The sequence below is a fragment of the Arvicola amphibius genome, chromosome 9 (genome assembly GCF_903992535.2).
Source record: "Arvicola amphibius chromosome 9, mArvAmp1.2, whole genome shotgun sequence".
Classification (NCBI taxonomy): domain Eukaryota; kingdom Metazoa; phylum Chordata; class Mammalia; order Rodentia; family Cricetidae; genus Arvicola; species Arvicola amphibius.
In genome coordinates, this window is record NC_052055.2 from 92222619 (window position 1) to 92237973 (window position 15355).

At 41.8% G+C, this 15355-nt stretch overlaps 1 protein-coding gene across 1 annotated transcript in view; it reads right to left on the reverse strand.

Annotated features, from left to right (window-relative positions):
* Positions 1-15355, reverse strand: part of Tmem131 (transmembrane protein 131) — a 156356-nt gene that overhangs the window by 13011 nt on the left and 127990 nt on the right. The window contains 15 exon segments of the mRNA XM_038342315.1: positions 93-271; positions 4644-5227; positions 5587-5745; positions 6690-6875; positions 7818-8004; positions 8553-8695; positions 8948-9099; positions 10973-11039; positions 11419-11435; positions 11437-11514; positions 11516-11530; positions 11617-11649; positions 11651-11756; positions 15006-15123; positions 15258-15333. Of these exon segments, the coding sequence (XP_038198243.1) occupies positions 93-271; positions 4644-5227; positions 5587-5745; positions 6690-6875; positions 7818-8004; positions 8553-8695; positions 8948-9099; positions 10973-11039; positions 11419-11435; positions 11437-11514; positions 11516-11530; positions 11617-11649; positions 11651-11756; positions 15006-15123; positions 15258-15333 (2100 nt within the window).

The following is a 15355-nucleotide window of genomic DNA, read 5'->3' on the forward strand; positions in this document are numbered from 1 at the left end:
GGACACGAGTTTAGTAGGAGCAACAGGGGACATGAGACATTGGTTTGTATGAGCTCGGTGGCCTGAGGTCTCCACACTGAGCACCCACGTACCTCCCTGAGGAGCGGTTCTGTGTCGGGGTTGGAGGTCTCTGTGGTAGTGGAGGAGCTGTCATCATCAGCCAGGGTGTCCTTCAGCTCATCCTCCTGGGACTTTCCCTTTGTCCGCTTCTCCTTCTCTTCTTGCTTCTTTGGAGGCTTGGCCTTGCGCTGTTGAAGGGATTTTCCTTTCCCTGTGGATGGAAAGACAGTGAAAACAAAGCTTGATCCAAACACTTCAGACCCAAAGCCAGACTTGTACAGTTTTGTTTGAGAGGGAAGCTAGATTCTTCTTTCTCTACTTTTCCCTTTCTTGACTGAAAAGTTATCCAAATTGGGGTTGGTTTTGTGAGGAGTTTGTTTTAAAAAGTAGACTTTGAGTCACAGCCGATATGTACTGGACTACACTCCTTTTACAGGTACACTTTGGGGAATATGCAGAGACTCGGCCGATCTAGCAATTGGCCTGAAAATATCTGCCAGAAAGTGACCGATCTTTGAAAAATATCAATGGGCACTTCTGGAATGTGTGGGGTGACAGAATGTAGGGGTGAAACTATACGGTGAACCTCTCTGTGCAATCATCTGGAGGTGCTAAACCTTTGTCACAGAAAGTGGTTTGCTTTTGCCCTTGCCTTAAGAATCTGCCTTGCGGCTGAACTGAAGAATTTGGGACTAATTTTGCTGGTTGAGATTTCCAGACAGCCTAATATTGACTCTTTCTCATGGTTACTAGTGACTACTTCTATGCAGATATACAATGAAAACGAGCAAACAGGGCAAGACAAAACAAAATACCCACACTCCCCAACCCCAAAATGTTTAACTTGAGGAAAAAAAAAAGAGCACCAGTAAATTTAATGTTGGAGCTAAGTTCTATGTTCAAAAAGATAAGTTTGAAATAAAAGAAGTGATGTCTTTGGGGATTTAGGAAAAGGAAAAGGTCCTTTAGACCTTTTCTGGTCCCCCAAATCAACAGGTCAACGTTCATGGAAATGTAATTCAAGAAGGGGGCAGGTCCCAAACAGGCATCATCTACCATGGCTTTAGCGTCACGGATGATACAGGAGTAAAGAGGCCTGGACAGTGCTGGACCCCAAGATGCTGAGATGGCAGCGGAGGATACCTGCCAGAGAGAGCTGCACACAGGGAGTGGAAGCAAACCACAAGAGAGAAGTGAGCTGTCCTCAGCAAAGCTTTGACATTGAGCGGTGCTACAAAGCTTGCTCAGCTGGTTTTCAGTCTTGCTTTGGTCTAGTATTTCCTCACTATGCTCCCTTTCCTCCTTTTTGGAATGGTAATATATATTATATGCCATTATATGTTGGAAGTATGTGATTTGCTTGATTTGCTTTTTTATTTTATGGGGGTCACAGTGAAGAGACTGTTTTAAGCCCTATAAGATGACTTTGGATTTTTGAATTGTGTTGAAACTGAAAGAGTAGGGGGTATTGTAGAATATAATTTTAAGATGTGTTACATGTATTTATCCTGTGGAATATTTGTTTAATGATGCAAAGATGTGGTGCATTTTTTTAATGTTGCATTTGTTTAACTCTGTGAAGCTGTTTTACTTTGCCTGTCTAAAATACCTGATTGGTCTAATAAAGAGCTAAACAACCAACAGCAAGGCAGGAGAAAGGTGGGGTTGCTAGACTGAGAGAATAAATAGGAGAAATCTGGGAAGAGAGACTGAAGAGTGAGAAAAGGAGATGAGGAGGATGCCATCCAGCCACACAGCCAGACATGAAGTATGAATGAAAGAAAAGAAATAGAGAAAGGTAAAAGCCCAGAGGCAAAAGATAGATGGGATAATTAAGTTAAAAAAAGCTGGCTAAAATGGATCAAAGAGACCTCAACATAAAGCCAGCCACACTGAACCTTATAAAAGAGAAAGTGGGAAGTACACTTGAACGCATTGGCACAGGAAACCACTTCCTAAATAGAACCCCAGCAGCACAGACACTGAGAGAAACAATTAATATATGGAACCTCCTGAAACCGAAAAGCTTCTGTAAAGTAAAGGACACGGTCAACAAGACAAAATGACAGCCTACAGAGTGGGAAAAGCTCTTCACTAACCCCACATCAGACAGAAGTCTGATCTCCAAAATATACAAAGAACTCAAGAAACTGGACTCCAAAAGATCACATAATCCAATAAAAAAGAAAATGGAGTACAGACCTAAACAGAGAACTCTCAACAGAGGAATCTAAAATGGCTGAAAGACGCTTAAGGAAATGTTCAACATCCTTAGTCATCAGAGAAATGTAAGAATGGCCAAGATCAAAAACACTGATGACAACTTATGCTGGAGAGGTTGTGGGGAAAAGGGAACACTTCTGCATTGCTGGTGGGAATGCAAGCTGGTACAGCCCCTTTGGATATCAATGTGGTGATTTCTCAGAAAATTAGGAAACAACCTTCCTCAAGACCCAATAAGACCACTTTTGGGTATATATCCAAAGGATGCTCAATCGTGCCACAAGGACATGTGCTCAACTATGTTCATAGCAGCTTTGTCATAGCCAGAAACTGGAAACTACCTAAATGGCCCTCGATCCAAGAATGGATAAGAAAAATATGGTACATTTACACAATGGAGTACTACACAACAGAAAAAAAATAACATTTTGAATTTTGCAGGAAAATGGATGGAACTAGAAGACATTATTTTGAGTGAGGTAACCCAGACACAGAAAGACAATTATCACATGAACTCACTCATAGGTGGTTTTTAAACATAAAGCAAAGAAAACATGCCTACAAACCACAATCCCAGAGAATTTAGACAACAATGCAGACACTAAGAGAGACTTATATAGATATAATCTGCATGGGAAGTAGAAAGTAGAAAAAGACAAGATCTTCCGAGTAAATTGGGAACATAGGGACCTTGGGGGAGGATTGAAGTGGGGAGGGGAGCAGAGAAAAATGTAGAGATCAATAAATATCAATTAAAAAAAGAAAAGATGGCTAGAAACAAGCCAAGCTAAGGCCCAGCATTCATAAGAAAGAATAAGACTTCGTGTGATTTATTTGGGAGCTGGGTGGCAGGTTCCCAAAAGAGTAAAAAACAACCAACTAGAATAGGGACTTTTGAAGTTGGATTAAATGTATTTTACACTGTGATATGGTTTCAAACCTATGGGGACCAGGGAGTGGAATGTGGTGATTTAAATAAAAATGTCCCCATAGGCTCATATATTTGAATGCTTGGCCCACCAACTAGTAGAACTGTTTGGGAAGGATTAGGAGTGGGCTTTTCACAAATCCACATTAATCTCACTTAGCCAATGTCCTTGGCTTTGTAGCTGTTGCTTCAAGATGTGAGCACTCAGGCCCCCTGCTCCAGTGCCACGCTACTTGCCTTGATAATCATGAAGCCCCAAAAACGAACGCTTTTCTTTCATAAGCTCTGTGCGGGTCATGGTGTTTGATTATAAGCAACTAGGACATCTGCCTGGCCCTGCTGAAACCGTGCACTTACCCAGTCACCACGAGGGGGTCACATGCCACACAAAGAAATCTTTCTCTCCTTCAGTCTCCTACCTCTGTAACTGTGAAATCTAGTGGCCTCCTACTCCCCTCACCCCCCCAAAAAACCTGTTGTACCCTTACTTGCTTAAAATGAAATGTACCATGACTGATGAGTTTTGGTGGCACTACTTCAGCTGAACTGATGAAAGCCTGATTGTAGCCATGGGAATCACATGGTCTACACGTCACATTTCTTTCCACAGTTCTGAATTCCCAAATTCCATGGGTCTGGATTACTCTAGTATGAGGCCTTGCCACTGTCAATACGCTTTATTTCTGTTATACTTTAGCATCTTGCACCCAAGAACCTGTTCATGCCCACAATGTTTACTCTGAAACCTCACACTCAGGCCTCACCGTTAGACCATGCTTGGGCATTTGTCTCATTACCCCAAAACTGGCCTTGTGCACACGTTTCCTGTTTGTAAGGTTCCTCCAGGCAAAAGCTCTTTCCCTAACCCACTAATCCCACATTATCTGGCACATCCCTTACTCTCTTGCCAACAAGCCATGATGTTTTCACTGCTGTCCCTGTCCTGTAGGTCCAGCTTCTTGGTTTCACACATTCTCTCGTTTGCTTCTCTTGCACCCCCTTTCCTATTTACAGAAGAGTTGTCAGTGTGTAGCCCTGCTGGCCTCAAGCCTGTGACAACCTTTCCACCTCTGCCTCACCAGTACTGGAGGGATTACAGATGTGTAAAAAGTTAAAAGGCAGATGGTTTTGGTTTTAGCCCCATTTACAAAATAAATTTGACAATGGCCGTGACACAGCTATCATAGGCTGTCGAAGGGGCAACAGGATATGCCACCCAACAGGTTTCTTCTGATTTGGAGAAGCAAGTGGAGAGTACAGCTCTATCTTTCATGGCAATTGGTTGTTTCTGTTTGCCCTGTGGCACTTCACCTATGGCTATGAGCTACGGAAGCCTTGCTACAATAGTTACCTGTACTGACCACGGTCCTGACTGCTCTTGATCAGGCCTTCTCCCACATATACTTGTTCTTCTGAAGGGGGAGAAGATTACCTTTGCTTTTTGACAATGGTGATGGAGGTTGCTCTGTAAACACATCTAGGGGTGGGGAGTCATGGTGGTCGAAGTCTTTGTCCATGGCTTCTATGAGACTTGTGATGTCGGAGTCCTCTGAACTGTGCCGCGTGCTGCTGGCTCGCTCTGGGTGAGAAGAGTGTGTGAGGGGGGCAGGAGAGAGCCTTCCAGGTGGCGGCTCCTGGTGCGGAGGCACTGCGGTGGAGGCTGTGAGTGCGCTCCAGCGGGCTGTGGCCATGTGCTGGCTGCTGTGCTGGCTCTGCTTTCGTCCCTTTGGGACTTTCTGTTTGCTGTGTGACCTTGGGTTACTGCTTCGCCTCTAAGCCTAGGGGCTTGTTTTGCTTGTAGACGGTGAGGTGGCTGCTTGTGCATTAGTCCTGCTCGACATACTGGAGCTGTTTTTGGTTCTGACACTGTCCACGTCAGCTGAATGTTTGCTGCTGTGGCTGCTGTGTGGGTGAACTGAGGTGCCACACTGCCTGTGACTCCCTGTGCCAGTCCTGGACGACGAGCTGCTATAGAAACCCCTACCGTGACTGTGTTCGCAGCCAAGTGTGTTCAAGCTGAAAAATGGATCAATTGAAAATCAGTAAGCTGCAACTTCCAGTCTAATACCAATAAAATATTCATCAGCATATCCTTCACAAAGAGAAACTAGGAACAAATAGCAGGGGAAAGAGCCACAACTTTCTACAGTTCATTCCCTCTGGAAATTATAAATTAGGTTAGTGGTCTAACTAATCAATAAGCAGATTTTGCCACTGATAAGAAATCCTGTATGTTCTCAATAACTGAGCACCACATATAAAGTTAGAATTAAAAAATTATTTTAACTCCGAGTGAAGATACATTTCTATTTCTTGTAATTACATCAGCCAAGGCTATGTGTACTAGAAAGTGGATTTTCAGTGTGTGAACATACTTTCCTTCAGATGAAATACCAGCGATTCTCCTGAGATCAAATGGCCTTCCCACATCAAAGGGCGGGTTGGAAGCTTCAAAGGATAGTCGCCTCCGAAATGGCTCCCAAATTCCTTGAGCTTCCAAATAGGCTGTTCCAATGACCAAGAGAAACAGGGCACTGTGGAGCACAGAGGGCTAATTCAGCATTCTTTGCCAAGACAAGAATAATATATTTGGCTATTACACATTTCTGGCGCACGTGCGCGTGTGTGTGTATGTATGTGTAATTATAGTATGATGTAAAATAGCAAACAACAAAAAAAGAGCTAGATATGCCTGCAACACGTTTTTAAAAGACAAAGCATTATAGATCAAACAAAATTTGCACACCAACTTTACTTTTTTGAAATTTACTTACATATATTTTATGTGTTGGGGTGTTTTGGCTCCATGTATGTTGGTGTACTAAGTGCATGCAGTGCCAATGGAGGCCAGAAGAGGGGATTAGATTTCCTGAACTGGACTTAGAAGCCGGTTGTGGGCGGCCATGTACTGGGAACTGAACCCAGGTCCTGTGGAAGAGCAGCAGCTCTTTCTGAAGCACTGAGCCGTCCCTCCAGCCTCTGCACAGCAACTTTGAAAGTGCTTAACCTTCCCCAGAAGCTTCATGGGAAGTCAATGTGTCAGAAGAGACACGTGCAGCCTGGGTTTTCCTTACCAAGGGGACCTGGAAGATGGAGGGTCAACTCTCTTTCCCTTAAGCATGTAGCTATAAACTAATTTAGATAGGAGAATATGTGATTCTCTAAAATACATAAAGAAATAAACTGAAAAAAGGATGCAAGGTCTTCGAAAATATTTAATTACGTATGCCCAAGGAAAGCAACTCTACCTGGTATTGTGTGCCTTCTTCCTTATGAAATCAGCATAGACTTCATTTGTTAAATGAGTGTTAAAGGCACTAAGACTTCATTATTGTATATGCCACCCAAGAATGGTTCAGTTTTAACTATTCCCACCAATACACAAGCTTGACCAAGTCAGGGGTGTTGCTTTTCCCTGAGAAAAGTAGAGGCAGAGTGGGCACTGAGTGAGAGCCAACCTTGAAAGAACACACTGTACCTCATTACTCCTGAGATGATGATGTATAGAGCTAGTTCCCAGTTGGGTCTGGGGAGGGCTTCTGCACAGGCTGCTAACATGTGGTATGGAAGGGAGGCATTTAATACAAACACAAACTCAGAGCCGCTGGTTGTTACAAACTTCAGTTCCCGGATAACTCTGGAGGCTGTAAAATCTGGAGTAAACCTAAGACAAGGACAGCAGTGAGGTTCATTTTCAAACAGACTCACATGGTTCTTTTCTAGTCCTTCTATCTATTTTTGTTTTGTTTTTGAATCTAGGCTTTACTCCTAATGACTTTATTAACAAAACAAAAAACAACCAGTCCCATTCCAAATGATGTTCTGTCACTTCCTGCATGCTGCTTATAGCCACTTGTGTTTCTTTATTAGCTGTACACACCCTGAGCTGCTGCCTCTTTCCTCCCTGGACATTTAGGTAGTGAGTGCTATGCCATGCATGTAGTAATATACGTGAAAGTGCTGATTAAACAGCCACAGAAGATCAAAGAATCCTTATCTAACCAAGGGCAGGTCATATTTATTACTTTGTAATAAGTAATCAATTACAAAAATAACTGCATCTAATACTGAGGGCCTAACGACTGTCTTCTGAGTTAAGTTTACATTCTCAGACCACACAGAATCACTGGCACCTGGGAGGCACAGATCTCTGCTCTGTGGCTGAGACACCTCCAGTCACTCTAACATTTTTGCTTTATAACAACCTTAAAAACATTGAAACTGGTTTCCAAGATTATCTGATCCAATCTAAGGGCAGAGGAAGTTTTACAATGTTGGAAACAAAAACATACAATGACTAATAAATACATTTGTGATAAAGCTTTTTTTTAAAAAATTATTTACTTCTTTTCATGTGTGTATGGATATTTTGCCTGCATATATGTCTGTGTATTATATGCATGTAGACCCTGAGAGACCAGGGACTGGCGTTGCAGAAGGTTGTTGGCCACTATGTATGTGATGAGATTCAAACCTAGGTCCTCTGGAAGAGCAGCCAGGCCTCTTAACCACTGAGCCACCTCTGGAGCCCATGTGAAATGACCCCAGTGTTAGGAGTGGAAAGTTAGTCACTGAATTAAACCAGTATGAACAAGCACATACTTACAGTATGATTATGTCTCTAGAGGTGTTGGCACTTAGTGTAAATTTTTGGCAGTTAACCACTTTAAAGCCATATCCTTCACAAGCATACCCACTGATTTCAATGGTTTCTACACGGACTTCAAGCTGTCCTGTATTCTCTACTTTGAATGTTCTTTTCAATGTGAAATTTGGTTCTCTTAGTTTCAAATCTGAAAGGAAAGAAAATCAGACGATGAATAAATCACTTCTGGTGTGAATGAGGTATATGTTGTGAGCTTCTGTATGCTGAACATTATGAGTCAACCCCACATACCAAAAAGATCAGCATTCCTCAGGTTTTATCTGGAAACACTCCACTTTGATCTATTCTATTCATAATTAATAGATTTCATTCATTCATTCTTTATTGGTAGTAAGGTCTCTGTATACTTCTGACCCTGCTTGAACTCACTAGGTAGTTTAGGTTGGCTTAGAACTCATGATCCTTTGCTCCAACCTCCCAAGGGCTAGGCTTACAGGAGTGCATTACCCTGCTAGGCTTTGATATGCCATGGAAAAATGACATGTTTTACTTTTCATTCTTAGAATAAACCTGCAAAAGATCCTCTGAATGTAAGACAGGATTCTCTTAGCATCATAAACATTCATGACTAGAAGGCAGGTGTGAACATATGGAAATACTATTTTTGCTTCTGAAGTCACTGATGGCTGAAAGCAAAGGCTGGAAATTGGTCTTTTCACAGTTAGGGATACTCACTGTCTATACAGTCTTTTAACAATGCTTCTGTAATTTTGAAGCGTAAGGAACTTCCTGGCCCTGGAAGCTTGCCTGCTACCCTCAAGTTCTCGGTTGTCCCTTGACCTTGGACCATCACAGCATCCATCACAGTCAGGTTGTTTCTACGAAAGAACAAGAATTACATTCTTCTCCAATTAATTTTGCATATCTTTTTGATTTACAAGTTCTAACATTTTGTAAACAACCACAAAAAATTATTAACATGTTGAATTTAAGGGTGAAAATTTAAAAATTCACAAAGAACACACGTTTTTCATTTTAAGTCACACCAATGCTACTACTGACGGTTTGAGTGACAGGAAGCACTGAAGGTAAGCACTGAAAATGAGCTACACTCACATCACAGAACCTACCTGACTATGATCAGCGAAGAAACAGTTCTGTTGTGAAGTGGAGTAAACTTTACTTTGACAGATTTTTTTTCTCCAGGTTTTAAAATGAGGTTTAAAACGAAATGCCGAGAGGGGCCCTCTGTAAACCCTGTTGGACTTTGCAGTGGATGAGCCTTGAATCATTGTACAAACAAAAAGGAGTCATTAATATAGTTTTTGGGCAAACCATTTGTCCCTTATCCCCTCTAGATCCCAAGCCTCTCAAACTGATCACACAGATAAGTTTATCCTTCATGACTTAAACACTGGTGTTGAGAGCTGGGTAGCCAGTAAGGAGACTTCATATTCTGCATTAAGTTAAAACAACAGAATTTATTTCTCAGGTTACCAAAGCCCTCATGTTTGTATTATGCACTTTATATTTGTATACAGCTATTTTTTTTTTAAAAGTGTGTATTTTTTAAAATTTGAAATATAATTCACATACAGGAAAGGACATAACCTGAGACAAACAGTTTGATACATTAATACAAACTCAACACTCATGACTGGAAGTACACCACTTAACTCTTGCTTATGAGGTAAAATATTTTCTTTTATAGCTCTATTAACATCTACTAGGATAATGGAATACTCTGACTGTTCCAAAGTGGATGGCGAATAAGTTCCTTTAATAATAAGCCATTCTTGGTACCCCCTCCCCCACCCCCGATGCTGCCTTTCTGAGCCAAGATATCACTATGCAGCCTTAGCTGCCTTCACACTCACAGAACCCTATGTATCCCGAGTGCTAGGATTAAATGTGTGATGTTCTGAAACAAAACGAAAGGACTCCCTAATTGTATAGTGATGGACTCTCCCTGGGATGTTATCTGTTTTTCTTAGGATCAGATGAGCAGTGGAGCTGGAGTTAACACCGCCAACTCTTATGTGTGAACAGAGAGAGTGGTGCTAAATCTCCCTTGTAGTGATTGTCTGTTTCCAGTCTGTCCTTGTAAAGAAAAAAATAATGTCTGTGAACGATAACAAACATAATTTACTCAATTTCAACATGTGCTCCTGTCTCTTTAGTACATGACAGAAAGAGAAGCAGATTAAAGGAGTCACTCGGCAATTACATCTTCACCCTTAGAATTTCTGTTTTAGAAATTTCCAGAGGTCTAGTTCAGTGTATCATATCTCGCAAATACTGTTGTATGAGGTCAAAATTTAAAAACTAAGTGTCAGCTCATTCACTTATTTTGTGTCCTTTAGTTATAAAGGCGGAAGAGACCCAAGTTCTAGTTAATGAGTATTTTCACTGACTTTCAGCACACTGCTTGCTACAATGGCATTTTATGCATGGGAGAAGCAAGGTAAGATTTCAAGAGAAAGACACTGGAATCCAGGACTATCTACACTGCCGTCTTGTGTTCTAGGCCTCTGACTGGAACTATGGCAAAGAGTGGAATAACTACAAGGCAGCTGGTTGGACAGGGCCGGGGAGCACTTCCTACACCACACTATGTGGTCCAACAGGAAGGACAGATGCCCTGGATCTGAAGGAGACTTGAATCTGGCCCTGTGGCGAGGAGAGTGCAGCAAGACACAGGAGCTCAGGCAGCCTGCAGGCATTTGACTCCCAGTGCCACCCTCCTAGCTGACACGTTTCCTCCACATCAAGGTCTGATGTAATTATGAGTGGCTAGTGGTCACTTACCTGAATAATAGGGGACACTTTCATTCCCAGAATAAATCAACTTACTTACACATTTTAAAAGTCAGTATTATCTACTGATGTAAACACACACAGCTGTGTCAGGTATGAACACAGCCACCTACTGGTCTTAAATTTCACGGGTTTTTACAATTTTAGTAGGAAGCACACAGGAAGAAAGTTTAAACGATTCAGCTAAATCTTTTAATGTTTAATGAAAATAAAATGTCCCACATTAGCATACCTCATGTATGGTCACAGAATTTCAGCCAGGCTTAACAGCAGCTGTAGGTACCCTTCCCATTGGCCCTGGTCCTAGCAGAGAGTAATGGTGTGGAGCTTGTACTTACACTGTTTCTGCAGACTTGGAATTCAAGTGTCCTCAGATCTAGCTTGGCCACCTTACTCAAGTTAAACCTAAAATAAAAAATGCGTGTTCATCTTTATAAACATCACTACTAGAATGTAGAGGATTATCAGGCTTAAGCTTTATTTGCAAATTTACCTTGTGACAGGTCTTGGGAGCAGTATTATATCATATTAATAGCACTTAGACTGTTAAAGGCTATCAGTTATTAATATCTTGTTCACTTTTTAAAAAGGAAATATTGGGGAAGAAAAGGAAACAATGGAGTTGCTTTGTCTACTGTCTCTTTAAAATCTTAAATAGTAGCTCCACCTTTACATTCTGCTGAAGCATTTCTTATGCTCGGTTTAGTATCAGCCCAACAACAGAAAACTTCTGGGAACTTCAGCTAGAGTTGACACTTTGGCTGTCTACAGCAAGCTCGCTTACCTTGAGACTAATTTATCCTACAAAAATGGAAGGGTTGGAATACAAAGCCAGAGGGATGAACTGGACGTAGACAGGGACGTCTGCAGGATTCTCTAGGGGTAATTTCTTCTTCCTTAAAGCAAAGCCAAGATACATTAGTGGAGATTCCTACAAACCTCAGCTATGTCTGAACACGCGCGCACCATCCTGAGTACTTACTGAGGAGCAGTTAGTGTTAGTGAGTGGGAACTCCCACGTGCCGGGGAGAGCTGAGGACGGACGGCCACGAGAGCTCGGCAGTGATTTTTGATACTATATTTTTTTGGAGGTCTGTATTTATTTCAAACAGAGCATTCAACCTAGAAAAACAATTTCTAAGTCAGTGTACAAAAGCAAAACACTTGAGTTTTCTGAATGCAAGAAATTTATAAGAAATTGTACTTGAGATTTTTTTTTTCCTGGTTCTTAAAAAAATTTTTACTCATCCTACTTTTAAAAGATATTTTTAACTTTAAAATGTTAGTATTACACAGAGATTAGTTTTACTTTTGTACATATACATGATGCATTTCTTTTACTGGTTGTTCATTGCCCTGCCTTTCCCCCATTTGCTTCTTTTTTTTTGAGGGGGTGACCAATGAATTTCATTAGGGTAGTTTACAGGAATGTGGAGTGGGAGTTTGTTACCTTACCAGCAGCTAGCACCACTGGAAACGTGTCTTTCCCTCTCACATTAACCATTATCCTGCAATCCTCATGGAGCCCAACCCATCCACAGTAGAGTGCTGAGTGGCCTGGTCGGGTGGAGTATCCTGCACAGGAGACGACAGCTGCACAGGAGTTCCGCGTGCAAGAGCTGTGTCATGCCCAGAAGTCAGGATTCCCACCAGTGGCCTCCATTTCTCCTGGCCCAGATGCTCTCCTCCTCCTTGGTGATATTTCCAGAATCTTAGAGGAAGGTGATATAGATGCCCCTCTATGACTGGGCATGCAACTTTATTATGCTTTCAATGATGTAATATGCCTCTATTTTGCACAAAGGGCTGTCACATAACAATTTCCTGCTACAGTTCTATACTGAGTTTGTTAAGGTTGACAAGTCTTAGTTTCCAGTAGGCATTAGGGAAATGCATGTATGTCTTCAAAGTAAACTTTTTTTCTTGGTGGTACGTGATAGGTACCTGGGGGGGGGGATAGTACCTGAGCACCTTCTGTGTGCTAGGCAAGCACTCTACCACTGAACTACTACATCAGCAGCCTAATCCTTAAAAATTAAAAAGTACAAATTTAATAAGGAAAGGTGAACTATAGATGATTTAGGACAGATACATCTAGTATTCAAGGGTTGGAAGATTCTTCCATGGCATATAGGGGAAGGATGTAGCAAGGTGCTAGGAGATTTCAAGAGAACTAATGACAAGTGAGCTGCCTGACATACTACTTCCCTCTCTATGTAAAACCAAGGTAAGAGCAGCACGTGATGAGGGGATCCGCTAGGTAGTCAACCAGGTGCAGAGAGTTTCAGTCGTACTCAGGACCTCATTTCGATAACCCTACTAATGACTGCAGAGTCAGAGGTCAGGACTCAGAATGCATTGTCATGGGGCTAACTACTGAAACATACTCAAACCCTGTACTACTAAATTATGATCCTGGGGTAATGGTAAGCATACACATATAGGCATTATAAAATGAGAAATAGAAATATCTTGAAACATGCATATCAACAAGGTAACACAAATGTAGGTGGATGAAAAATGCTTTATTCATAGTGCAAGCAGGCTGGGGAGGCAGAGGGCAGATGGGAGCCCACGGCCTTGGCCGGGTGCACACTGGGAGGAAGATGTGGTGGTGAAGGGCTCCCTGGGGGCTGAACCGAGGGCAGCACTACTGAGTCACCCATTCACACCTGGACATCAGCACCTGGAGACTGTCTATACAAGGCCCACTGTGGAGACACAGGCAACAAAGGAGACTAAATCTATGAGCTCTTCGCGAGTTCATTACAAGTCTTTGTGTACTCAGTGGAACGGTGTTTAATAAAACAAAAAGCTTTCTTTAAGGAAACTTTTTTTTGTTTTGTTTTGTTTTTCGAGACAGCGTTTCTCCGTGTTGCTTTGGAGCCTGTCCTGGAACTAGTTCTTGTAGACCAGGCCGGCCTTGAACTCACAAGGATCTACCTGCCTCTGCCTCTGCCTCCCGAGTGCTGAGATTAAAGGCCACCCGGCTCTTTAAAGAAACTTTTTACAATACAGAAACTCTCGGTTTCAACAGCTAATGGTTTGAACCATTGGACAGATGGACTCATGAGCTGAGCTAAGCAGACAGTTCTCAAGGGAAAAAATACAAATGTCCAGAAACATCTGAAAAAGTGTTCAATATCTTTAGTCTTCAGAGAAATGCAAATTAACTGCTTGGAGATTCAGAGGAGTAGCTATCATTGAAAAACAAACAAATACACACACACACCCCAGACTATAACCAACCACCTGCCAACAACAAACACTGGTGCGGATGGGCTGCAGGTGGGGATGTAAACTTGCCTAGCCATTATGGACACAGTATGGAGGGTCCTTGAAAACTAACAGAGCTTTCATATCTCTACTAACCACCGGCCATTCCCTAAGGTTGCTAAGTCAGCATACTGTAGAGATACTTGCAGAAACCCATATTTATTCCTGCATTATTTAAAATAGCTAAGAGTAGAAAGGGAACCAGGAGAAGGAAAGGTCTCAAGGAAGGGAAAAGTGGTATCAAAAGGAGGTAACGGAAAATGTGTTATGAGAGCAGAAGCAGGGGTCCCTCTAAGGGGAAGAAGGGAACCAGCAAAGGGGTAGAGGTAGTAAGAGTAAAGTCTAATAATATATGCACAAAAATGTCACAGTGATATCCATTCTTTGTGTGCTAACTAAAAAGTTAATCAAAAAGTAGTCAATGGCTTAAGAATTTCATAATATTCTTATGGTAGACAATTTTAATTTTGACAAATCTATCAGGTCTACTTGTCAATGTTCCTGATTCTGGAAAATTTTTTTCCAAAAGAGTATGAAAGGGTCAGGCTTTTATAATACCACAGCTACAGCTTAGTGTTTGAATCCAGGTACAAAACTGGTTTCCAGTAGCATATTTTCTACCTGCCAAAGATGCCATAAAGAGCCACCTGAAGGGGCCCTTTATGCCTCTGGCAACAGAGTAGCACTTGAAGAAGAAGGCAGTTTTTTTCATAAAGAGCTAATAGATTTGGTCTCTTGTAGGGAGAGAACTCAATTTGCCTTTTGGGCAGGCCAGTGGCAGACAAATCTTTTTCTCATGCATAACACTATGTCTAAGATGAACATGGCAGCCATGATATATAAGGGCAATTTCACATTTCTTTGATTTTAAGGACAGACTTTATGCATTGGAGAAAAGAGGAAATAGGAGCATATGTATTCCTTAGCAACATATGTTGGCAATATCAATGTGACAACATGCTGAACTAGGCCCATTATCTTACTGTAAAGTAAAATAACCAAATATGAAAATACAGTGACATTTCAAAAGTGGTCACAACAGAGATGTTGCACGTGCTTCACTGCTAAACACTTCACTGAAGCAGAAACTCGTACCTATGACCTGAATTCTCCTTTATTCCCATCCAAGCTTTGAACAAGCTCTGATGTACATCCCAGTCGGTGTCCCATGAGTCTTCCTGCATGGCGACCCCAGGCTGTGCTTTGGGTTCAGCTAAAAGAGGAAGCACATGTCAGCATGGACTCAGCCTAACCCACTTGCCAATACCCCTTCCAGTGAGTTCTACAGTACTCAGCATCACTTTTTGATGGAGAGAGAGAAGAGATGGAGGGAACAAGAAGACTTACATTTGGATAGAAAGGGCAAGCCAATATAGCAGTGATCCCCACACTGTAGCCCAGGATCAAAATAAATGTTTGCAATCTACAAAGAAGCACAGGATAAC